Source organism: Triticum aestivum, chromosome 4D (assembly GCF_018294505.1).
Source record: "Triticum aestivum cultivar Chinese Spring chromosome 4D, IWGSC CS RefSeq v2.1, whole genome shotgun sequence".
Classification (NCBI taxonomy): Eukaryota; Viridiplantae; Streptophyta; class Magnoliopsida; order Poales; family Poaceae; genus Triticum; species Triticum aestivum.
The window spans coordinates 339,302,713-339,328,713 of NC_057805.1; the positions used below are offsets into that span (position 1 = coordinate 339,302,713).

The following is a 26,001-nucleotide window of genomic DNA, read 5'->3' on the forward strand; positions in this document are numbered from 1 at the left end:
GTGGCAATCCCGCAGGGCTTCGCCAAGCACCGCGGGAGAGGAGGAGGAGGGAGAGGGGTAGGGCTGCGCCGAAAGAGAGACGTTCTCATGTCTTGGGCAGCCCCAAACCTCAACTATATATAGGGGGGAAGGGGCTGCGCCCCCTCTAGGGTTTCCACCCCCAAGGGCTGGCGGCCAGCCCTAGATCCCATCTAGGGGGCGGCCAAGGGGAGGAGAGGGGGGGGCGCCACTAGGGTGGGCCTTAAGGCCCATCTGGACCTAGGGTTTGCCCCCTCCCACTCTCCGTGCGCCTTGGGCTTTGGTGGGGGGCGCACCAGCCCACCTGGGGCTGGTCCCCTCCCACACTTAGCCCACGCAGCCTTCTGGGGCTGGTGGCCCCACTTGGTGGACCCCCGGGACCCTCCCGGTGGTCCCGGTACATTACCGATATCACCCGAAACTTTTCCGGTGACCAAAACAGGACTTCCCATATATAAATCTTTACCACCGGACCATTTCGGAACTCCTCGTGACGTCCGGGATCTCATCCGGGACTCCGAACAACATTCGGTAACCACGTACATACTTTCCCTATAACCCTAGCGTCATCGAACCTTAAGTGTGTAGACCCTACGGGTTCGGGAACCATGCAGACATGACCGAGACGTTCTCCGGTCAATAACCAATAGCGGGATCTGGATACCCATGTTGGCTCCCACATGTTCCACGATGATCTCATCGGATGAACCACAATGTCGGGGATTCAATCAATCCCGTATACAATTCCCTTTGTCTATCGGTATGTTACTTGCCCGAGATTCGATCGTCGGTATCCCGATACCTTGTTCAATCTCGTTACCGGCAAGTCTCTTTACTCGTTCCGTAACTCACATCATCCCGTGATCAACTCCTTGGTCACATTGTGCACATTATGATGATGTCCTACCGAGTGGGCCCAGAGATACCTCTCCGTTTACACGGAGTGACAAATCCCAGTCTCGACTCGTGCCAACCCAACAGACACTTTCGGAGATACCTGTAGTGCACCTTTATAGCCACCCAGTTACGTTGTGACGTTTGGTACACCCAAAGCATTCCTACGGTATCCGGGAGTTGCACAATCTCATGGTCTAAGGAAATGATACTTGACATTAGAAAAGCTCTGAGCAAACGAACTACACGATCTTGTGCTAGGCTTAGGATTGGGTCTTGTCCATCACATCATTCTCCTAATGATGTGATCCCGTTATCAATGACATCCAATGTCCATGGTCAGGAAACCGTAACCATCTATTGATCAACGAGCTAGTCAACTAGAGGCTTACTAGGGACATGGTGTTGTCTATGTATCCACACATGTATCTGAGTTTCCTATCAATACAATTCTAGCATGGATAATAAACGATTATCGTGAACAAGGAAATATAATAATAACTAATTTATTATTGCCTCTAGGGCACATTTCCAACAGTCTCCCACTTGCACTAGAGTCAATAATCTTGTCCACATCACCATGTGATTAACACTCATAGGTCACATCACCATGTGACCAACATCCAAAGAGTTTAGTAGAGTCAACAATCTAGTTCACATCTCTATGTGATTAACACTCAATGAGTTCTGGTTTGATCATGTTATGCTTGTGAGAGAGGTTATTTAGTCAACGGGTCTGAACCTTTCAGATCCGTGTGTGCTTTACGAATATCTATGTCATCTTGTGGATGCTACCACGCGCTATTTGGAGCCATTTCAAATAATTGCTCTACTATACGAATCCGGTTTACTACTCAGAGTCATCCGGATTAGTGTCAAAGTTCGCATCGACGTAACCCTTTACGACGAACTCCCTTTCACCTCCATAATCGAGAAAATTCCTTAGTCCACTAGATACTAAGGATAAGTTCGACCGCTGTCATGTGATCCATTCCCGGATCACTATTGTACCCCTTGACCAACTCATGGAAAGGTACACTTCATGTGCGGTACACAGCATAGCATACTGTAGAGCCTACGTCTAAAGCATAGGGGACGACCTTTGTCCTTTCTCTCTCTTCTGCTGTGGTCAGGTCTTGAGTCTCACTCAATACTCACACCTTGTAACACAGCCAAGAACTCCTTCTTTGCTGATCTATTTTGAACTCTTTCAAAATCATGTCAAGGTGTGCGTTCTTTGAAAGTATCATCGGGCGTCTTGATCTATCTCTATAGATCTTGATGCCCAATATGTAAGCAGCTTTATCCAGGTCTTCCTTTGAAAAACTCCTTTCAAACAACCCTTTATGCTTTCCAGAAATTTTTACATCATTTCGGATCAACAATATGTCATTCACATATACTTATCAGAAATGTTGTAGCGCTCCCACTCACTTTATTGTAAATACAAGTTTCTAACAAACTTTGTATAAACCCAAAAACTTTGATCACTCCATCAAAGCGTATATTCTGACTCCGAGATGCTTGCTCTAGTCCATGGAAGGATTGCTGGAGCTAGCATACCTTTTAGCATCCTTAGGATCGACAAAACCTTTCTGATTGTATCACATACAACCTTTCCTTACGAAAACAGGTAAGGAAACTTGTTTTGACATCCATCTGCTAGATTTCATAAATGCAGCTAATGCTAACATGATTCCGACGGACTTAAGCATCGCTACGGATGGGAAAATCTCATCGTAGTCAACTCCTTGAACTTGTGGAAATACTCTTTGCCACAAGTCGAGCTTCATAGACGGTAACATTACCGTCCACGTCCGTCTTCTTCTTAAAGATCCATTTATCTCGGATTTCATGGCTTCTAACCATTTGTCGGAATATGGGCCCACCATCGCTTCTCCATAGCTCGTAGGTTCAGTATTGTCCAACAACATGATATCTCAGACAGGATCACGTACCACTCTGAAGTAGCACGCATCCTCGTCGTCCTACGAGGTTTGGTGGTGACTTGATCCGAAGTTTCATGATCACTATCATAAGCTTCCACTTCAATTGGTATAGGTGCCACAGGAACAACTTCCTGTGCCCTGCTACACACTAGTTGAAGTGACGGTTCAATAACCTTATCAAGTCTCCACCATCCTCCCACTCAATTCTTTCGAGAGAAACTTTTCCTCGAGAAAGGAACCGTTTCTAGAAGCAATTACTTTTGCTTCCAGATCTGAAATAGGAGGTATACCCAACTGATTTTGGGTATTCTATGAAGATGCATTTATCCGCTTTGGGTTCGAGCTTATCAGCCTGAAAATTTTTCACATAAGCATCGCAGCCCCAAACCTTTAAGAAACGACAACTTAGGTTTCTCTAAACGGTGTCGTCTCAACGGAATTGCGTGGTGCCCCTTTTAAAGTGAATGCGGTTGTCTCTAATGCCTAAACCATAAACGATAGTGGTAATTCGATAAGAGACATCATGGTATGCACCATATCCAATAGGGTGCAGTTATGATGTTCGGACACACCATCACACTATGGTGTTCCAGGCGGTATTAATTGTGAAACACTTTCCACAATGTCTTAACTGTGTGCCAAACTCGTAACAGACATCTCTATGATCATATCATAGACGACGATCTTCAACTTCACTCTGAAATTACTTGAACCTTTCAATAATTCAGACTTGTGTTTCATCAAGTAAATACACTCAGCATCTACTCAAATCATCTGTGAAGTAAGAACATAACGATATCCACTGCATGCCTCAGCACTCATTGGATTGCACACATCAAAATGTATTACTTCCAACAAGTTGCTCTCTTGTTCCATCTTACTGAAAACAAGGCTTTTCAGTCATCTTGCCCATGTGGTATGATTTGCATGTCTCAAGTGATTCAAAATCAAGTGAGTCCAAACGATCCATCTGCATGGAGCTTCTTCATGCGTTCTATACCAATATGACTCAAATGGCAGTGCCACAAGTATGTGGAACTATCATTACTATTTTATATCTTTTGGCACGAACATGTGTATTACTATGATCAAGATTCATTTTAGGTGCAAGACCATTGAAGGTATTATTCAAATAAATAGAGTAACCATTATTCTCCTTAAATGAATAATCGTATTGCGATAAACATAATCCAATCATGCTCAACGCAAACACCAAATCTTGATGGTAGAGTGAGCATGCCATGTTTGATCACATCAACCTTGGAAACACTTCCAACACACATCGTCATCTCACCTTTAGCCAGTCTCCGTTTATTCCGCAGCTTTTATTTCGAGTTACTAACACTTAGCAACCGAACCGGTATCTAATACCCTGGTGCCGCTAGGAGTACTAGTAAAGTACACATTCATATAATGTATATCCAATATACTTCTGTCGACCTTGCCTGCCTTCTCATCTACCAAGTATCTAGGGTAGTACTGCTTCAATGACCGTTCCTCTCATTACAGAAGCACTTAGTCTTAGGTTTGGGTTCAACCTTGGGATTCTTCACTAGAGCAGCAAATGACTTGCTGTTTCATGAAGTATCCCTTTTGCCCTTGCCCTTCTAGAAACTAGTGGTTTTACTAACCATCAACAATTGATGCTCCTTCTTGATTTCTACTTTCGCGGTGTCAAACATCGCGAGTTGCTCAAGGATCATCATCTATCCTTGATATGTTATAGTTCATCACGAAGCTCTAATAGCTTGGTGGCAGTGACTATGGAGAACCATCACTATCTCATCTGGAAGATTAACTCCCACTCGATTCAAGCGATTGTGGCACTCAGACAATCTGAGCACATGCTCAACGATTGAGCTTTTCTCCCTTAGTCTTCAGGCTTAAGAAACTTGTCAGAGGTCTCATACCTCTTGACGTGGGCACTAGTCTGAAATCCCAATTTCAGTCTCATATGTTCTGCGACGTCTGAAAACCGTCTTTGGTGCCACAATTCTAAACCATTAGAACTATCACGTAGTCATCAAAACGTGTATGTCAGATGTTCCGCAACATCTACAGACGTCGCTGAGGTTCAGCACACCGAGTGGTGCATTAAGGACATAAGCCTTCTGTGCAGCAATGAGGACAATCCTCAGTTTACGGACCCAGTCCGCATAATTGCTACTACCATCTTTCAACTAAATTTTTCTCTAGGAACATATCTTAAACAGTAGAACTAAAGCGTATGACATAATTTGCAAAGACCTTTTCACTATGTTCATGATAATGAAGTTCATCTGATTATTGAACTCCCACTCAGATAGACATCCCTCTAGTCATCTAAGTGATACATGATCCGAGTCAAACTAGGCCGTGTCCGATCATCACGTGAGACGGACTAGTCATCATCGGTGAACATCTCCATGTTGATCGTATCTACTATACGACTCATGTTCGACCTTTCGGTCTCTTGTGTTCCGAGGCCATGTCTGTACATGCTAGGCTCGTCAAGTCAACCTAAGTGTTTTGCATGTGTTCCGAGGCCATGTCTGTACATGCTAGGCTCGTCAACACCCGTTGTATTCGAACATTAGAATCTATCACACCCGATCATCACGTGGTGCTTCGAAACAACGAACCTTCGCAACGGTGCACAGTTAGGGGAACACGTCTCTTGAAATTTTATAAGGGATCATCTTACTTACTACCGTCGTTCTAAGCAAATAAGATGCATAACATGATAAACATCACATGCAATCAAATAGTGACATGATATGGCCAATATCATCTTGCTCCTTTGATCTCCATCTTCGGGGCACCATGATCATCTTTGTCACCGGCATGACACCATGATCTCCATCATTGTGTCTTCATGAAGTTGTCACGCCAACGATTACATCTACTTCTATGGCTAACGCGCTTAGCAATAAAGTAAAGTAATTTACATGGCGTTATTCAATGACACGCAGGTCATACAAAAAATAAAGACAACTCCTATGGCTCCTGCCGGTTTTCATACTCATCGACATGCAAGTCGTGATTCCTATTACAAGAACATGATCAATCTCATACATCACATATATCATTCATCACATCCTTTTGGCCATATCACATCACATAGCACATGCTGCAAAAACAAGTTAGACGTCCTCTAATTGTTGTTGCAAGTTTTTACGTGGCTTGTATAGGTTTCTAGCAAGAACGTTTCATACCTACGTAAAACCACAACGTGATATGCCAATTTCTATTTACCCTTCATAAGGACCCTTTTCATCGAATCCGTTCCGACTAAAGTGGGAGAGACAGACACCCGCTAGCCACCTTATGCAACTAGTGCATGTCAGTCGGTGGAACCTGTCTCACGTAAGCGTACGTGTAAGGTCGGTCCGGGCCGCTTCATCCCACAATGCCGCCGAAACAAGATAAGACTAGTAGCGGCAAGAAGAATTGGCAACATCGACGCCCACAACTACTTTGTGTTCTACTCGTGCATAGAAACTACGCATAAACCTAGCTCATGATGCCACTGTTGGGGAACGTAGCAGAAATTCAAAATTTTCTACGCATCACCAAGATCAATCTATGGAGTAATCTAGCAACGAGGGGAAGGGGAGTGCATCTACATACCATTGTAGATCGCGATGCGGAAGCGTTGCAAGAACGCGGATGAGGGAGTCGTACTCGTAGCGATCCAGATCGCGGTTGATTCCGATCTAAGCACCGAAGAACGGTGCCTCCGCGTTCAACACACGTGCAGCCCGGTGACGTCTCCCACGCCTTGATCCAGCAAGGAGAGAGGGAGAGGTTGAGGAAGACTCCGTCCAGCAGCAGCACAACGGCGTGGTGGTGGTGGAGGAGCGTGGCAATCCCGCAGGGCTTTGCCAAGCACCGCGGGAGAGGAGGAGGAGGGAGAGGGGTAGGGCTGCGCCGAAAGAGAGACGTTCTCATGTCTTGGGCAGCCCCAAACCTCAACTATATATAGGGGGGGAAGGGGCTGCGCCCCCTCTAGGGTTTACACCCCCAAGGGCTGGCGGCCAGCCCTAGATCCCATCTAGGGGGCGGCCAAGGGGAGGAGAGGGGGGGCGCCACTAGGGTGGGCCTTAAGGCCCATCTGGACCTAGGGTTTGCCCCCTCCCACTCTCCCTGCGCCTTGGGCTTTGGTGGGGGGGCGCACCAGCCCACCTGGGGCTGGTCCCCTCCCACACTTAGCCCACGCAGCCTTCTGGGGCTGGTGGCCCCACTTGGTGGACCCCCGGGACCCTCCCGGTGGTCCCGGTACATCACCGATATCACCCGAAACTTTTCCAGTGACCAAAACAGGACTTCCCATATATAAATCTTTACCTCCGGACCATTTCGGAACTCCTCGTGACGTCCGGGATCTCATCCGGGACTCCGAACAACATTCGGTAACCACGTACATACTTTCCCTATAACCCTAGTGTCATCGAACCTTAAGTGTGTAGACCCTACGGGTTCGGGAACCATGCAGACATGACCAAGACGTTCTCCGGTCAATAACCAACAGCGGGATCTGGATACCCATGTTGGCTCCCACATGTTCCACGATGATCTCATCGGATGAACCATGATGTCGGGGATTCAATCAATCCCATATACAATTCCCTTTGTCTATCGGTATGTTACTTGCCCGAGATTCGATCGTCGGTATCCCGATACCTTGTTCAATCTCGTTACCGGCAAGTCTCTTTACTCGTTCCGTAACTCACATCATCCCGTGATCAACTCCTTGGTCACATTGTGCACATTATGATGATGTCCTACCGAGTGGGCCCAGAGATACCTCTCCGTTTACACGGAGTGACAAATCCCAGTCTCGATTCGTGCCAACCCAACAGACACTTTCGGAGATACCTGTAGTGCACCTTTATAGCCACCCAGTTACGTTGTGACGTTTGGTACACCCAAAGCATTCCTACGGTATCCGGGAGTTGCACAATCTCATGGTCTAAGGAAATGATACTTGACATTAGAAAAGCTCTGAGCAAACGAACTACACGATCTTGTGCTAGGCTTAGGATTGGGTCTTGTCCATCACATCATTCTCCTAATGATGTGATCCCGTTATCAATGACATCCAATGTCCATGGTCAGGAAACCGTAACCATCTATTAATCAACGAGCTAGTCAACTAGAGGCTTACTAGGGACATGGTGTTGTCTATGTATCCACACATGTATCTGAGTTTCCTATCAATACAATTCTAGCATGGATAATAAACGATTATCGTGAACAAGGAAATATAATAATAACTAATTTATTATTGCCTCTAGGGCATATTTCCAACAATATTGACATGGGCTAAACGGCGATGCAAAAGCCATCCCACGTCAACTTTAGCCATTAGGCATGTCGCGGTCTTAGTGGGTCGCTCTGAAAAGTTAATCATGTAAAGATCATTCTCGACATGCCCAACAAAGGCTACTTTAAGAGTCTTGCTCCACAAGAGGGCCACGGTATCAATATCAAAGAAGTAGCAAAGCCCATGAGTGCAAGTTGACGAACGGAAAGTAAATTGTATGCAAGGGACTCAACAAGCATGACTTTCTTGATCATGAGATCATGAGAAATGACAACCTTGCCAAGACCCAATACCTTAGAAGACGAGGCATCACTCCACTCGACATTGGTGGGCATAGATGAAATCTTGTGCACGTCCACCACCAAGTCCTTGCTTCCAGTCATATGATTTATGGCTCCACTATCGAGCAACCATGATCCCCCACCGGAAGCAAACACCTACAAGAGATCAATGCTTGGTTTTAGGTACCCATTTTGTAATGGGTCCATTGATGTTAGTAACAAGGGTCTTAGGAACCCAAATAGACCATTCAATGTACTCATAAGGAGGACCAACAAATTTGGCATAAACATTCCCATCACTAGCACAACATAACACATAAGAAGGGTTAAAGTCGCCGACTTTGTTGGAAGGGGTGGCATTGCCCTTCTTGACACCACCACCCTTCACATTGTTCTTCTTCTCCTTAGAATCACCCTCTCCCTCCTTCATAAAAGTTTGCTTGAGAGGAGGAGGTCGTTTGGCCTTGGCATTCTTCTTCTTGTTCTTGGACTTGGGTGCAAACCCAATTCCCTCCTTGGCCACAACTTCCTTTTGATTGCTCAAAAGGTCGTTGAGGTTCTTCTCACCTTGTATGCAAGACACAAGGCCTTTCTCAAGTTGCTCCTTCAACTTTGCATTCTCCTCCACAAGATGCACATGCTCACAACACGGGTTAGTAGCATTTGCATTATCAATTAAAACCATATGAGGAAATGTGGCTTTCTCCTTGGTTAGCTTCACTTGGAGTTGATCATGAGACTCTTTAAAGCTAGCATGAGTACCCTTCAAGGCCTTGTGAGCCTTGTCAAGTATATCAAACTCCTCCTTGAGTCTAGCAAGATCAACCCCAAGTTTGACCTTCTCGGAATTGAGCACACGAGATACAACAAGAGCATGATCAAGATCTTTCTTTAATTTAGCATGATCATCGTTGTGTGACTCCTCAAGAGCCGAACGAGGACCATGCTCTTCCTCAAGCGCATTAGAGAGATCCGACATCTCATCGGCATAGTCACGACTGTTGGGGAACGCAGTAATTTCAAAAAAAACTACGATCACGCAAGATCTATCTGGGTGATGCATAGCAACGAGCGGGGAGAGTGTGTCCATGTACCCTCGTAGACTGAAAGCGGAAGCGTTATATCAACGCGGTTGATGTAGTCGTACATCTTCACGATCCGACCGATCCTAGCACCGAACGTACGGCACCTCCATGTTCAGCACACGTTCAGCTCGATGACGTCCCTCGTACTCTTATCCAGTTGAGGCCGAGGGAGATTTCCGTCAGCACGACGGCGTGCCGACGGTAATGATGAAGTTACCGGCGCAGGGCTTCGCCTAAGCACTACGACGATATGACCGAGGTGTAAAACTGTGGAGGAGGGCACCGCACACGGCTAAGAGATTGTCTATTGTGCTTTTGGGTGCCCCATTGGCCACGTATATAAAGGAGGGAGGAGGCGGAGGCCGGCCTAGGAGGGGCGAGCCTATAGGGGGAGTCCAACTAGGATTCCCAATCCTAGTTGGAGTCCCCTTCCTTTTCCAAGAGGGGAGAGAGGGAAGGAGTAAGAGAGGGAGAAGGAAAGAGAGGGGGGCGCCGCCCCTCCCTATTCCAATTCGGACTTGCCATGGGGGGACGCGCGGCCACCCCTTGAGGCCCTTCTCTCCTTTCCCGTATGGCCCATTAAGGCCCACTACTTCCCCCGACAAATTCCCGTAACTCTCCGGTACTCCAAAAATACCTGAATCACTCGGAACCTTTCTGATGTCCGAATATAGCCTTCCAATATATCGATCTTTATGTCTCGACCATTTCGAGACTCCTTGTCATGTCTGTGATCTCATCCGGGACTCCTAACAACCTTAGGTACATCAAATCACATAACTCATAATACAAATCGTCATCGAACGTTAAGCGTGCGGACCCTACGGGTTCGAGAACTATGTAGACATGACCGAGACACATCTCTGGTCAATAACCAATAGCGGAACCTGGATGCTCATATTGGCTCCTACGTATTTTACGAAGATCTTTATCGGTCAAACCGCATAACAACATACGTTGTTCCCTTTGTCATCGGTATGTTACTTGCCCGAGATTCGATCATCGGTATCATCATACCTAGTTCAATCTCGTTAACGGCAAGTCTCTTTACTCGTTCCGTAATGCACCATCCCGCAACTAACTCATTAGTCACATTTCTTGCAAGGCTTATAGTGATGTGCATTACCGAGAGGCCCAGAGATACCTCTCCGATACACGGAGTGACAAATCCTAATCTCGATCTATGCCAACCCAACAAACACCTTTGAAGACACCTGTAGAGCATCTTTATAATCACCCAGTTACGTTGTGACGTTTGATAGCACACAAGGTGTTCCTCCGGTATTCGGGAGTTGTATAATCTCATAGTCTGAGGAACATGTATAAGTCATGAAGAAAGCAGTAGCAATGAAACTGAAACGATTATAATGCTAAGCTAACGAATGGGTCTTGTCCATCACATCATTATCTAATGATGTGATCCCGTTCATCAAATGACAACACATGTCTATGGCTAGGAAACTTAACCATCTTTGATTAACGAGCTAGTCAAGTAGAGGCATACTAGGGACACTCTGTTTGTCTATGTATTCACACATGTACTAAGTTTCTGGTTAATACAATTCTAGCATGAATAATAAACATTTATCATGAAATAAGGAAATAAATAATATCTTTATTATTGCCTCTAGGGCATATTTCCTTCAGTCTCCCACTTGCACTAGAGTCAATAATCTAGTTCACATCGCCATGTGATTTAACACCAATAGTTCACATCACCATGTGATTAACACCCATAGTTCACATCGCCATGTGACCAACACTCAAAGGGTTTACTAGAGTCGGTAATCTAGAACACATCGCCATGTGATTAACACCCAAAGAGTACTAAGGTGTGATCATGTTTTGCTTGTGAGAGAAGTTTAGTCAATGGGTCAGCCAAATTCAGATTCGTATGTATTTTGCAAATTTCTATGTCTACAATGCTCTGCACGGAGCTACTTTAGCTAATTGCTCCCACTTTCAATATGTATCCGGATTGTGACTTAGAGTCATCCAGATCGGTGTCAAAGCTTGCATTGACGTAACTCTTTACGACGAACTCTTTATCACCTCCATAACCGAGAAATATTTACTTAGTCCTCTAAGGATAATTTTGACCGATGTCCAGTGATCTACTCCTAGATCAAAATTGTACTCCCTTGCCAAACTCAGGGCAGGGTATACAATAGGTTTGGTACACAGCATGGCATACTTTATAGAACCTATGGCTGAGGCATAGGGAATGACTTTCATTCTCTCTCTATCTTCTGCCGTGATTGGGCTTTGAGTCTTACTCAACTTCACACCTTGCAACACAGGCAAGAACTCTTTCTTTGACTGTTCCATTTTGAACTACTTCAAAAACTTGCCAAGGTATGTACTCATTGAAAAAACTTATCAAGCGTCTTGAGCTATCTCCATAGATCTTGATGCTCAATATGTAAGCAGCTTCACCGAGGTCTTTCTTTGAAAAACTCCTTTATGCTTTCCAGAAAATTCTACATCATTTCCGATCGACAATATGTCATTCACATATACTTATCAGAAAGGCTGTAGTGCTCCCACTCACTTTCTTGTAAATACAGGCTTCACCGCAGTCTATATAAAACTATGTGCTTTGATCAACTTATCAAAGCGTATATTCCAACTCTGAGATGCTTGCACCAGTCCATAGATGGATCGCTGGAGCTTGCATATTTTGTTAGCACCTTTAGGATTGACAAAACCTTTTGGTTGCATCATATACAACTCTTCTTTAATAAATCCATTAAGGAATGCAGTTTTGTTTATCCATTTGTCAGATTTCATAAAATGCGGCAATTGCTAACATGATTCGGACAGACTTAAGCATCGCTACGAGTGAGAAAAACTCATCGTAGTCAACACCTTGAACTTGTCGGAAACCTTTCGCGACAAGTTGAGCTTTGTAGATAGTAACATTACCATCAGCGTCCGTCTTCCTCTTGAAGATCCATTTATTCTCAATGGCTTGCCGATCATCGGGCAAGTCCACCAAAGTCCATACTTTGTTCTCATACATGGATCCCATCTCAGATTTCATGGCTTCGAGCCATTTCACGGAATCTGGGCTCATCATCGCTTCCTCATAGTTCGTAGGTTCGTCATGGTCTAGTAACGTGACTTCCAGAACCAGATTACCGTACCACTCTGGTGCGGAACGTACTCTGGTTGACCTACGAGGTTCGGTAGTAACTTGATCTGAAGTTTCATGATCATCATCATTAACTTCCTTACTAATTGGTGTAGGCATCACTGGAACTGATTTCTATGATGAACTACTTTCCAATTCGGGAGAAGGTACAACTACCTCATCAAGTTCTACTTTCCTACCACTCACTTCTTTCGAGAGAAACTCCTTCTCTGGAAAGGATCCATTTTTAGCAACGAATATCTTGCCTTCGGATCTGTGATAGAAGGTGTACCCAACAGTCTCCTTTGGGTATCCTATGAAGACACATTTCTCCGATTTGGGTTCGAGCTTATCAGGTTGAAGCTTTTTCACATAAGCATCGCAGCCCCAAACTTTAAGAAACGACAACTTGGGTTTATTGCTAAACCACAGTTCATATGGTGTCGTCTCAATGGATTTAGATGGTGCCCTATTTAACGTGAAAGCAGATGTCTCTAATGCATAACCCCAAAAGGATAGTGGTAAATCGGTAAGAGACATCATAAATCGCAAAATATCTAATAAAGTACGGTTATGACGTTCGGACACACCATTACACTGTGGTGTTCCAGGTGGCATGAGTTGTGAAACTATTTCACACTGTTTTAAATGAAGGCCAAACTCGTAACTCAAATATTCGCCTCCGTGATTAGATCGTAGAAACTTTATTTTCTTGTTACGATGATTCTCCACTTCACTCTGAAATTCTTTGAACTTTTCAAATGTTTCAGACTTGTGTTTCATTAAGTAGATATACCCATATCTGCTCAAATCATCTGTGAAGGTCAGAAAATAATGATACCCACCGCGAGCCTCAACACTCATTGGACCGCATACATTAGTATGTATTATTTCCAATTAGTTAGTTGCTTGCTCCATTGTTCGAGAGAACGGAGTCTTAGTCATCTTGCCCACGAGGCATGGTTCGCAAGCATCAAGTGATTCCAAAAGCCCATCAGCATGGAGTTTCTTCGTGCGCTTTACACCAATATGAACTAAACGGCAGTGCCACAAATATGTTGCACTATTATTATTAACTTTGCATCTTTTGGCATCAATATTATGAATATGTGTATCACACGAACGAGATTCAATAAACCATTCACATTGGGTGTATGACCATTGAAAATTTTATTCATGTAAGCAGAATAACAATTATTCTCTGACTTAAATGAATAACCGTATTGCAATAAACATGATCCAATCATATTCATGCTCAACGCAAACACCAAATAACATTTATTTTAGGTTCAACACTAATCCCGAAGGTAAAGGGAGTGTGCGATGGTGATCTTATCAACCTTGGAATCACTTCCAACACACATCATCACCTCGCCCTTAACTAGTCTCTATTTATTTTGCAGCTCCCGTTTTGAGTTACTACTCTTAGCAACTGAACCAGTATCAAATACCGAGGGGTTGCTATAAACACTAGTAAAGTACACATAAATAACATGTATATCAAATATACCTTTGTTCACTTTGCCATCCTTCTTATCCGCCAAGTATCTAGGGCAGTTCCACCTCCAGTGACCATTTCCTTTGCAGTAGAAGCACTCAGTTTCAGGCTTGAGTCTAGCTTTGGGTTTTTCACGGGAATGACAACTTGCTTGTCATTCTTCTTGAAGTTCCCTTTCTATCCCTTTACCCTTTCATGAAACTAGTGGTCTTGTTAACCATCAACACTTGATGCTCTTTCTTGATTTCTACCTTCGCCGATTCAGCATGGCGAAGAGCTCGGGAATTACTTTCGTCATCCCTTGCATATTATAGTTCATCACGAAGTTCTATTAACTTGGTGATAGTGACTAGAGAACTCTGTCAATCACTATCTTATCTGGAAGATTAACTCCCAGTTGATTCAAGTGATTGTAGTACTCAGACATTTTGAGCACATGCTCACTAGCTGAGCTATTCTCCTTCATCTTGTAGGCAAAGTACTTTGTCAGAGGTCTCATACCTCTTAACACGGGCATGAGTCTGAAATATCAATTTCAACTCTTGGAACATCTAATATGCTCCATGTCATTCAAAACATTTTTGAAGTCCCGGTTCTAAGCCGTAAAGCATGGTGCACTAAACTATCAAGTAGTCATCATACCAAGCTTGTTAAATGTTCATAACGTCTGCATCTGCTCCTGCGATAGTTCTGTCACCTAGCGGTGCATCAAGGACATAATACTTTTGTGCAGCAATGAGGATAATGCTCAGATCACGGACCAAGTCTGCATCATTGCTACTAACATATTTCAACTTATTTTTCTCTAGGAACATATCATAAATAAAATGGGGAAGCTATACGCGAGCTATTGATCTACAACATAATTTGCAAATACTATCAAGACTAAGTTCATGATAAATTAAAGTTCAATTAATCATATTACTTCAGAACTCCCACTTAGATAGACATCCCTCTAGTCATCTAAATGATCACGTGATCCATATCAACTAAACCATGTCCGATCATCACGTGAGATGGGGTAGCTTTCAATGGTGAACATCACTATGTTGATCATATCTACTATATGATTCACGCTCGACCTTTCGGTCTCAGTGTTCCGAGGCCATATTTGCATATGCTAGGCTCGTCAAGTTTAACCCGAGTATTCTGCGTGTGCAAAACTGGCTTGCACCCGTTGTATTTGAACGTAGAGCCTATCACACCCGATCATCACGTGGTGTCTCAGCACGAAGAACTTTCGCAACGGTGCATACTCAGGGAGAACACTTATACCTTGAAATTTTAGTGAGGGATCATCTTATAATGCTACCGCCGTACTAAGCAAAATAAGATGCATAAAATATAAACATCACATGCAATCAAAATATGTGACATGATATGGCCATGATCATCTTGTGCCTTTGATCTCCATCTCCAAAGTACCGTCATGATCTCTATCGTCATCGACATGACACCATGATCTCCATCATCTTGATCTCTATCAATGTGTCGTCACATGGTCGTCTCGCCAACTATTGCTCTTGCAACTATTGCTATCGCATAGTGATAAAGTAAAGCAATTATTTGGCGCTTGCATCTTATGCACTAAAGAGACAACCATAAGGCTTCTGCCAGTTGCCGATAACTTCAAAAAAAACATGATCATCTCATACAACAACTTATATCTCATCACGTCTTGACCATATCACATCACAACAAGCCCTGCAAAAACAAGCTAGACGTCCTCTACTTTGTTGTTGCAAGTTTTACGTGGCTGCTACGGGCTTAGCAAGAACCGTTCTTACCTACGCATTAAAACCACAACGATTTTTCGTCAAGTGTGCTATTTTAACCTTCAACAAGGACCAGGCGTAGTCACACTCGATTCAACTAAAGCTGGAGAAACAGACACCCACTAGCCACCTGTGTGCGAAGCACGTCGGTAGAACCAGTCTCATGAACGCGGTCATGTAATGTCGGTCTGGCCGCTTCATCCAACAATACCGCCAAATCAAAGTATGACATGCTGGTAAGCAGTATGACTATTATCGCCCACAACTCTTTGTGTTCTACTCGTGCATATAACATCTACGCATAGACCTGGCTCTGATACCACTTTTGGGGAACACAGTAATTTCAAAAAAAATTCCTACGATCACGCAAGATCTATCTAGGTGATGCATAGCAACGAGCGGGGAGATTGTGTCCACATACCCTCGTAGACCGAAAGCGGAAGCGTTATATCAACGCGGTTGATGTAGTCATACGTCTTCACGATCCGACCGATCCTAGCACCGAATGTACGGCACCTCCGTCTTCAGCACACGTTCAGCTCGATGACGTCCCTCGTATTCTTGGTCCAGTTGAGGCCGAGGGAGAGTTCCGTCAGCACGACGGCGTGGCGACGGTGATGATGAAGTTATCGGCGCAGGGCTTCGCTTAAGCACTACGACGATATGCCCAAGGTGTAAAACCGTGGAGGGGGGCACTGCACACGGCTAAGAGATTGTCTGTTGTGCTTTGTGGTGCCCCCTTGGCCACGTATATAAAGGAGGGAGGAGGAGGAGGCCGGCCTAGGAGGGGCACGCCTATAGGGGGAGTCCAACTAGGATTCCAATCCTAGTTGGAGCCCCTTCCTTTTCCAAGAGGGGAGAGAGGGAAGGAGTAGGAGAGGGAGAAGAAAAGAGAGGGGAGCGCCGCCCCCTCCCTCGCCCAATTCGGACTTGCCATGGGGGGGCGCGCGGCCACCCCTTGAGGCCCTTCTCTCCTTTCCCGTATGGCCCATTAAGGCCCACTACTTCCCCCGGCGAATTCCCGTAACTCTCCGGTACTCCGAAAAATACCCGAATCACTCGGAACCTTTCCGATGTCTTAATATAGCCTTCCAATATATCGATCTTTATGTCTCGACCATTTCGAGACTCCTCGTCATGTCCGTGATCTCATCTGGGACTCCGAAGAACCTTCGGTACATCAAATCACATAACTCATAATACAAATCGTCATCGAACGTTAAGCATGCGGACCCTACGGGTTCGAGAACTATGTAGACATGACCGAGACACATCTCTGGTCAATAACCAATAGCGGAACCTGGATGCTCATATTGGCTCCTACATATTCTACGAAGATCTTTATCGGTCAAACCGCATAACAAGATATGTTGTTCCCTTTGTCATCGGTATGTTACTTGCCCGAGATTCGATCGTCGGTATCATCATACTTAGTTCAATCTCGTTACCGGCAAGTCTCTTTACTCGTTCTGTAATGCATCATCCTGCAACTAACTTATTAGTCACATTGCTTGCAAGGCTTATAGTGATGTGCATTACCAAGAGGGCCCAGAGATACCTCTCTGATACACGGAGTAACAAATCCTAATCTCGATCTATGCCAACCCAAAAAACACCTTCAGAGACACCTGTAGAGCATCTTTATAATCACCCAATTACGTTGTGACGTTTGATAGCACACAAGGTGTTCCTCCGGTATTCGGGAGTTGTATAATCTCATAGTCTGAGGAACATGTATAAGTCATGAAGAAAGCAGTAGCAATGAAACTGAAACGATCATAATGCTAAGCTAACGAATGCTTCTTGTCCATCACATCATTCTCTAATGATGTGATCCCGTTCATCAAATGATAACACATGTCTATGGCTAGGAAACTTAACCATCTTTGATTAACGAGCTAGTCAAGTAGAGGCATACCAGGGACACTCTGTTTGTCTATGTATTCACACATGTACTAAGTTTTCGGTTAATACAATTCTAGCATGAATAATAAACATTTATCATGAAATAAGGAAATAAATAATAACTTTATTATTGCATCTAGGGCATATTTCCTTCAACGACTATGCCCCTCCATCTTAGAGATGGTTTCTTCGTGAGCCTCGATCATGTCATTGGCTTCACCAAGTTGTTCCAAGAAAGCAACAAAGTGCTTCTTGGATTTACCCTTGAGCTTACTCATAAAAGACTCAAATTCATTTTCTTCTTCATTAGACCCCTCACTTTCATCAAGGCAATCCGTCAAAGAGGGATTAGTAGTGATGGTGGTTTTGATGTTGGGGGTTACCTTGTTGGTGGCTTTGGCCATGAGGCACTTGGCGGTGATGTTCTCGTTGGGTGAATCGAAGAGGGACATCCGTGGAGTTGTGGCAATGGCAACGGAGGCCATGGCAACCGTCTCACCGTCTTCATAATCATCATCATCCTCATTGTACTCTTTTTGTGCCACCAACCCCTTGGGAGGAGTCTTCTTGGTGAAGTTGTTCTTGTTGGGGAAGGACTTGGCCTTGTCTTTTCGGATAAGCTTGCCACCATTGTCTTCCCTCTTCTCATATGGGCACTCCGCAACAAAGTGGCTCACATTGCCACAATTATAGCATGTCCTTACATGTTGCTTGCCCTTGGCGCCACTTGAGTTGTTCTTGTTGAAGTTGGGCCTTGAGTTCTTCTTGCTCCAAAATTGCCTTGAAGCGAGAGCCATGTGCTCATGATAGGCATATTTTGTATCTTCGGGATTACTCTCCTCTTCTTCCTCTTCATCCTCTTCTTCCACACTAGCCTTGGCCTTCAAAGCAAGGTTGGGTTTCTTTACCCATTGAGAATGCAATACTGCATTGTCGGCGGTCTTGTCCAAGATTCTCATAGAAACAAACTCATCCAACACTTCACTTGAGGACAAGGTATGGAAGTCCGGCCTTTGACGGATGACAGATGACATGGCCTTATGGTAGGGCATCATGGCCTTGAGAAACTTGCGCTTGATCCAATTGTCATCCGTATCCTTGCTCCCATGATCTTGGAGTGAGACCGCGAGAGTGGTTAATCTCTGGTAGAGCTCACGAGGTTCTTCATCTTCATTCATCGCAAACTCATCGGCTTCATCTTGCACCACTTCATAGTTGGAGCATTGAATGCTTGCGCTTCCCTTGTAAATGGACACAACATGCTGCCATGCTTCCTTGGCCACGGTGAAGGGTCGGAGATGCGCAATATCTTCGGATGGAATTGCATCTTGGATAATGAAGAGGGCGGACTCGTTGAATTGATTATCCGCGGCTTCTCTAGGGGTGAAGTTGCTTGGGTCATGCGGGTAGAAACCTTGCTCAATAATTCTCCAAAGATTAGTATTACTATGATTTAAATGATGTTTAAAGCGATAGACCCAAGAGGCAAAATCCTCGTTTTTCAGAAACTTAGGAGGAGGACCAACATGATTCAAATGAGTGGAGGGAACCGGCCCTCCATAAGTAATTGGAGGTTCAATATGGGCAAAGATGCCATTTCCACTTCTACCACTAGATAAAGGAACTTTATCACTAGTAGCTTCCCCCTTGTCGGAGTTAGCATCCGTCACCTTGGTAGCGGGATCACCCACTTTCATTGGTGCGGTGGATAATTTAAGGACTTCTAAAAACTTTTTGAACATGCCTTCAACCTCGGTCGTCGTGGAGGTTTTCAATGTGTCCAAAGCTGCATTGAATTCCTCGCGAGAGACCGAGGATCCCCCATCGGCCGTAGATGAGGACGAAATCACACCAGGGTGCTCCTCCCCCCCCCGTCTACGGTGTCAACCATACTCTTCGGACGACAAAGTACTTAATAAAGAGACGAGGCTCTGATACCAATTGAAAGGATCGATATAGTTGACTAGAGGGGGGTGAATAGGCAACTAACAATTTTTAGCTTTTCTTTACCAATTTAAACTTTGCATCAAAGTGGTTGTCTAGATATGCAACTAGATGAGTAACATATATGATGTAACAATAACAAGCACACAAACAAGCAAGGGATACAACACAATATAAGCTTGCACAAGTAAAGGTAAGAGATAATCAAAAGTGGAGCCGGTGGAGACGAGGATGTGTTACCGAAGTTCCTTCCCTTTGAGTGAAGTACGTCTCCGTTGGAGCGGTGTGGAGGCACAATGCTCCCCAAGAAGCCACTAGGGCCACCGTATTCTCCTCACGCCCTCACACAATGCGAGATGTCGTGATTCCACTATTGGTGCCCTTGGAGGCGGCGACCGAACCTTTACAAACAAGGTTGGGGCTATCTCCACAACTCAATTGGAGGCTCCCAACGATACCACGGAGCTTCACCACAATGGAATGTGGCTCCGAGGTGACCTCAACCGTTTAGGGTGCTCAAACACCCAAGAGTAACAAGATCCGTGAAGGATTAGTGGGGGGGGGGGGAATCAAACCTCCTTTTATAGTGGGGGAAATAATCCAACCGTTACCCCTCCTCTTCAGCCCGCACAGAGCGGTACTACCGCTGGTCGCAGCGGTACTACCGCGACCACCAACGGTACTACCGCATAGATTGAGAGTAGAAGAAGTAGAGGGAGAACGAGAGAGAGAGAGAGGGGGGTATGGGCGGCACTAGTAGGGGTGGTAGCCACGGTACTACCGCTCATGGGCGGTACTACCGCTGCCACTGCCGCTACTACTGCCGCACAACCCGACACCAGAAAATACATCCTCGAATCGAGGCGGTAGCGTTGCCGAACCAGGACGGTACTTCTGCCTATGCCCCGGAGCGGTAGTACCGCTGTGGGACAACGATACTGCCGCTTGAGGACCATAGGCGGTACTACCGCTCTGGCGGCGGTACTACCGCTTTCTCCTTACAGTCTCCACTTCTGTTAAAACAGCAAACTCCAAGGAGAGGAAAGGAGCTGGGGGTGCAACAAAGACGTGTACGTGTTGATTCCACCCTAGCTTTTCCATTGCGGACCCCCTCTTGATAGTACGATGTCTCCTACGACTCAAGTCCACCAAACCGAAATGAAAGAGACTACACCGTCTTCACATAAAGCTCCGAGGAGAAAGAATCGTCTCGTGCCAAAGAATGAATCTCTGAAATACTCAACGCACACGATTAGTCCGCAAAAGCATTGTCATCAATCACCAAAACTACCTAGAGAGAGATATGCCCTAACACACGTGAATTGACAATTTTGGTGGCGGCAATGCATCACATCTCCGTTTGTGTTCTGCGACAGATGGTTGGACATGGATTGCCACGGAAGCCAAAAAATGTGCAGCTTATCAAACGCCTTCGCCTTATGACCTTCCCGTGAAAAAAAGTTAATTTTAAATAAACGAGTCTCCTATATTGAAAAAGGAAGTATAAGAAAAAAAAAATAAGTCCCAAACATTTAGATTTTGCCCATGGTAAATTGAACGTTTTTTATAGCAGTTGACACGAGGATGACAAATTTAATTGATAATTACATTAACTAAAGTTGACATAAAAAACGTTCTATTTGCCGTGGGCAAAATCCGAACGTCCGGGATCTCTTCAAAAAAAAGCACTAGTAGTTCAAAAAAAAAGTAACCAGTCAAAAAAAACAAGTTAGCGGCGTCAGAGTCCACCCGCGGCAGTTCACACGTGCCAGCTCCCGTGGCTGGAGCCGGGCTCGACCGCCATCCCGGTCCGAGTCCACCGCACCGCGTCCAACTCCATAGTCCATACCCAGTTCCATCGCGATGCCGACGCGCACCTTCCCCTTCCCCCGTTCCCCCGCCCCGCCTCGCCAGCGCGCGCTCCCTCGCACGCGCCAGCGATCTCTCTCCCTCTCGCGCGTATATAGAAACCTCGCGTTTGCCGATCCCGACCACCGCTAACCCCAGTCCCTTCCACCCTCCCGGACGCACAAGATCCTCGTCGGCCGGCGCGGCCGTGGTGGTACACGACTGGACTAGCTAGCCATCCATCGCTGCGGTGCCGTCGCCCAATGACCCGGCTCGCCCTCTCCGACTGCCGCGGCCTCACGCCGCTCCGCGCGCGCAGCCGCGGCAGCGCCATTGCGCTGCCGTCGCCTCCCCACCTCGCTGCGGGGCCGCGTCGCCCCGCGGCCGCCGCCATCCACCGCGACTGGGCGCTCCGCGTCGCCGCGCCCACCCGCCTCGCCTCCGTCTTCGAGGAGGATAAAAGGGGCCTCGGGGGAGCGGAGGAGGCCGGGGGCTCTTCGGCCGGGTTTAACCCGGGGGCGCCGCCGCCGTTCGGCCTGGCGGAGATCCGCGCGGCCATCCCGAAGCACTGCTGGGTCAAGGACCCGTGGCGGTCCATGAGCTACGTGCTGCGCGACGTCCTGGTCGTGCTCGGCCTCGCCGCCGCCGCCGCGCGGGCCGACAGCTGGCTCGTCTGGCCGCTCTACTGGGCCGCGCAGGGCACCATGTTCTGGGCGCTATTCGTCCTGGGACACGACTGGTACGGGCCGTCCTCCCTCCGTACCCCAGACCCAAAGATTGGACCTCCATGCTGGTTTTAGCCTGAAACCACAATGTTTGTCTCTTGTCCTGTAACGACTGTTTGGTGTTTGCAGTGGGCATGGGAGCTTCTCAAGCAACCCAAAGCTGAACAGCGTGGTCGGCCACATACTCCATTCCTCAATTCTCGTTCCATACAACGGCTGGTACGATGAGTGCATGTTGTATTTTCTTCTTTCTTGTGGCATTGTTATTGATGCTAAGAAAGGCGGTGTCTTGTGTGAATGTAATTGTAGGAGGATCAGCCACAGGACGCACCACCAGAACCACGGCCATGTGGAGAAGGACGAATCCTGGCACCCGGTAGGTCTTTGGCTCTTTGCTTCTCGGTCGATTCATGCATGCATAATTCTTCATAGAGGCGGCGTTTTGGTGAATCGTGCTTGATGATTCCTTGAATTGTGATAATTTGCAGCTACCCCAGAGGCTGTACAATAGCCTGGACAATATGACAAAGAAGTTGCGGTTCAGCATGCCATTTCCCATGCTTGCATTCCCCTTATACTTGGTGAGGCATAAAGCTGCTTGATTCTACCACGACGTGTGAATTGGCTGGTCTTGTTTTCTAACATGGTAAATTCTTGTTCGGTGCAGTTTGCGAGGAGCCCTGGCAAGGAAGGCTCACACTTCAACCCGAACAGCGATTTATTCCAACCTAATGAGAAAAAGGATGTGCTAACATCCACTGCATCCTGGCTTGCAATGATAGGGGTTCTCGCAGGTCTGACCTTTGTGATGGGGCCTCTTAAGATGCTAAAGCTCTATGCAATCCCATATGTGGTAAGAGCTTCATGCCTTTCATCACATGCCCAATTTCGGCAAACTTAGAATTTGGATAAGCCATCAAGAGAGTACACTGTGAAGAACTCCAGTGATTAATTTTGGTGAACCCTGTGCAGATATTTGTTATGTGGCTGGATTTTGTCACATACTTGCACCATCATGGTCATGAAGACAAGGTTCCCTGGTATCGTGGAAAGGTAAATATCATGGTTGAATCAGATTTGCAATTAATCAATGCTTCTGGAAAACTGCTTAATGTTCAAAATCAATGGCATGGTCCATTATTATTTGTTAAAATGACAGGAAATACTTGTTTGCTGTTTTAAGTAGAATATATACGTGGAGAACAGAAAACTAAACATAATCGATGTTCTTAAAGAAAATGGCAAACATAGTACAGTATAATTTTTAAAAATATTTAGTGGAAGGTTCATAAGGGCACATCCTGCCAACATATATTGACTGTTCAATTACATTTATTTCTGACTTCTCCTCGAAATTGTTAGTTCTTCTGGTCTTCTGTTCTGTAATTCAACCTTTCTACATGTGTGGTACTTAGATAGGTATCATGTTATGCCTAAGTGACAAATGCTTCCTTCAGTCAGAGAGTAATCCTAGTTGTGAATGTTAGAAATTAAAGATATAATATTTTCCAGTAGCTGCTTCAGTTTATATGGTTTTCATTTATAATTGCTTAACAATCCTAGTCTGATTTCTTATTGATATCGCTTTGCAAACTAATAGGAATGGAGCTATCTGCGCGGAGGATTGACAACACTTGATCGGGACTACGGTTTGATCAACAACATACACCACGACATTGGCACGCATGTCATTCATCATCTTTTCCCGCAAATCCCGCATTACCATCTTGTCGAGGCGGTAAGCCACCATCCCCTGCTCCTTATCTCTTGCCTTTTTCTGGAACATGCATCAAAATATGTGGCATTCTCTAGAGACTAGAGCTACCTTTGCTAACTAGATGTTGGTTTGGATGTAACCTGCAGACTGAGGCAGCAAAGCCAGTTCTTGGCAAGTACTACAAAGAACCAGAGAAGTCGGCTCCTCTCCCATTCCACCTACTGCAGGTGCTATCGCGGAGTTTGAAGGAGGATCACTATGTTAGCGACACGGGTGACATAGTTTACTACCAAAGTGAGTCGGAAACGAGTACTTGTGCACAGAGCTCTGATTGAGCTGAAACATTAGCAGGTTTACTAGGTCACCTCAGGAGGTTGTGACTTGAGAGTTAAACACCCTGACCAGGCTCCTGGGATCTCGGATTGGTGAGTCCATGAATGTACATCATGAAACACGAATGTACGTAGTAAGTTGTGAAGTATAGCCATTGTAAAAGAGCAATTGCAGCTCCATTCAAGGCTTGCCTTGATCTGCTTGCTGGTATAGTCCCCTTGTACATCTTATCTCTATATTTTTTGTCTTCTCATTCAGTAAAATCTCAACTGTCGGGGCTTCCCTAGAGAGGTGGCAGTTCAAATTTTCTGTTTGTAAAAAGGCAAGAAATTTAGCCCTTTCCAATGACTGAAGGAGGAGACCACCTCTGGCTCCGATGCTTTGGACAAGAGCTACTAGTACAGAACAGTAAATGAAATTTGTAAAATGTACTTGCAGAGAGAAAGATCGATTGTTTCCCACAGTTGGGAAGGCTATTATCATTGTCATTGTTTTCTTATGCTCTTCCTGCTCTTGAAAAAACAATCTTTTTAGTTTGTGGCTCTGCTGCTGCTCACTGCTACTCACATCTCGTATGCTGACCTAAAATAGGAGTGCATGTGTTCCTTGTTGAACAGAAAGACGGGATTTCTCTCATGTGATGTCTGACCTGACTGCCAATATGAACGCACATTCACCCCCTCTGAATCGCACCGCCGGAAGAACGACCGTTTCTACGTTCTGCACGCACGGGAATATACTTATTACCACCGTAGTAGACTGAGTAAAGAAAGAAAGAAAGGCATTCGCAGTTTCCCACACGACAAAACTGCTCCTCTCTGACTCTGACCGCACCCTTCGAACTTCAGACTTTCTTCTTTCTTTTGATGGCATGCACGGCAGCATCGTCACAGCAGCATCGCAGCCTCCTCTCCTCGTCCTGACGTCGCAACCTCCCCGTCATATGAACAACCGACCCGTGCTTACTGAATTCTGACGGCGACCCTTTGTGTCCCACTCTCTCTTGCACGGGGAAAGGACCCAATCAAGTAAGAATACAAAAGAAAAGGAAAAAAAGGGAAGAATACAAAAGGAAAAGACGTAAGGCTCTTGTTGTACGCCTTTACCTTTCTCGTAGCCGGGTGGAGGGTATTCCGTGGTATTCTGCCGCACGAATGCACGCTCAAGTATCGGCATATTCGAGATACAAGCTTATGCAAACTTTGTCAGTCACATGATGAAGACTTACAGCATGCCCGAGGATTTTGGGAGGAAGCGCGCCAGCTTCTGGATATCAAACTTCCGCGGCTTCACCCACCAACTTGGACCTCTGATATTTTATGTGAATCAAGGTTCTCAACGAGAGAAAGATCAACAATCATCACTGTGGTGTGGTCCATTTGGACTTCCCGCAATCGATGGACACAAACTGGATCCGGCCAACTCGGTGAGACTCACTCGAGAAGCTTTGGCCTTGCTGGATATCCCCTTGCAACATGCGATCGTTCTCCCAGGTCATGGCTGGCGCCCTCCAGAACCAGCCCAGATCAAGATCAATACCGACGCAGCGGTCGCTTATGACGAAGGGAAAAGTGGAGCTGGTGGCGTGGCA

General features: G+C 45.7%; 1 protein-coding gene across 1 annotated transcript; it reads left to right on the plus strand.

The window, feature by feature from the left end:
* The first annotated feature begins 21,725 nt into the window (after nt 1-21,725).
* On the plus strand, nt 21,726-24,886 carry LOC123097784 (omega-3 fatty acid desaturase, endoplasmic reticulum). Its single transcript, XM_044519611.1, has 8 exons — nt 21,726-22,374; nt 22,490-22,579; nt 22,670-22,736; nt 22,849-22,941; nt 23,028-23,213; nt 23,333-23,413; nt 23,961-24,098; nt 24,224-24,886. Exons 1-8 carry the CDS (start codon nt 21,899-21,901, stop codon nt 24,410-24,412), a joined length of 1,320 nt encoding a protein of 439 aa, XP_044375546.1. The 5' UTR covers nt 21,726-21,898; the 3' UTR covers nt 24,413-24,886.
* The last annotated feature ends 1,115 nt before the right edge of the window (nt 24,887-26,001 follow it).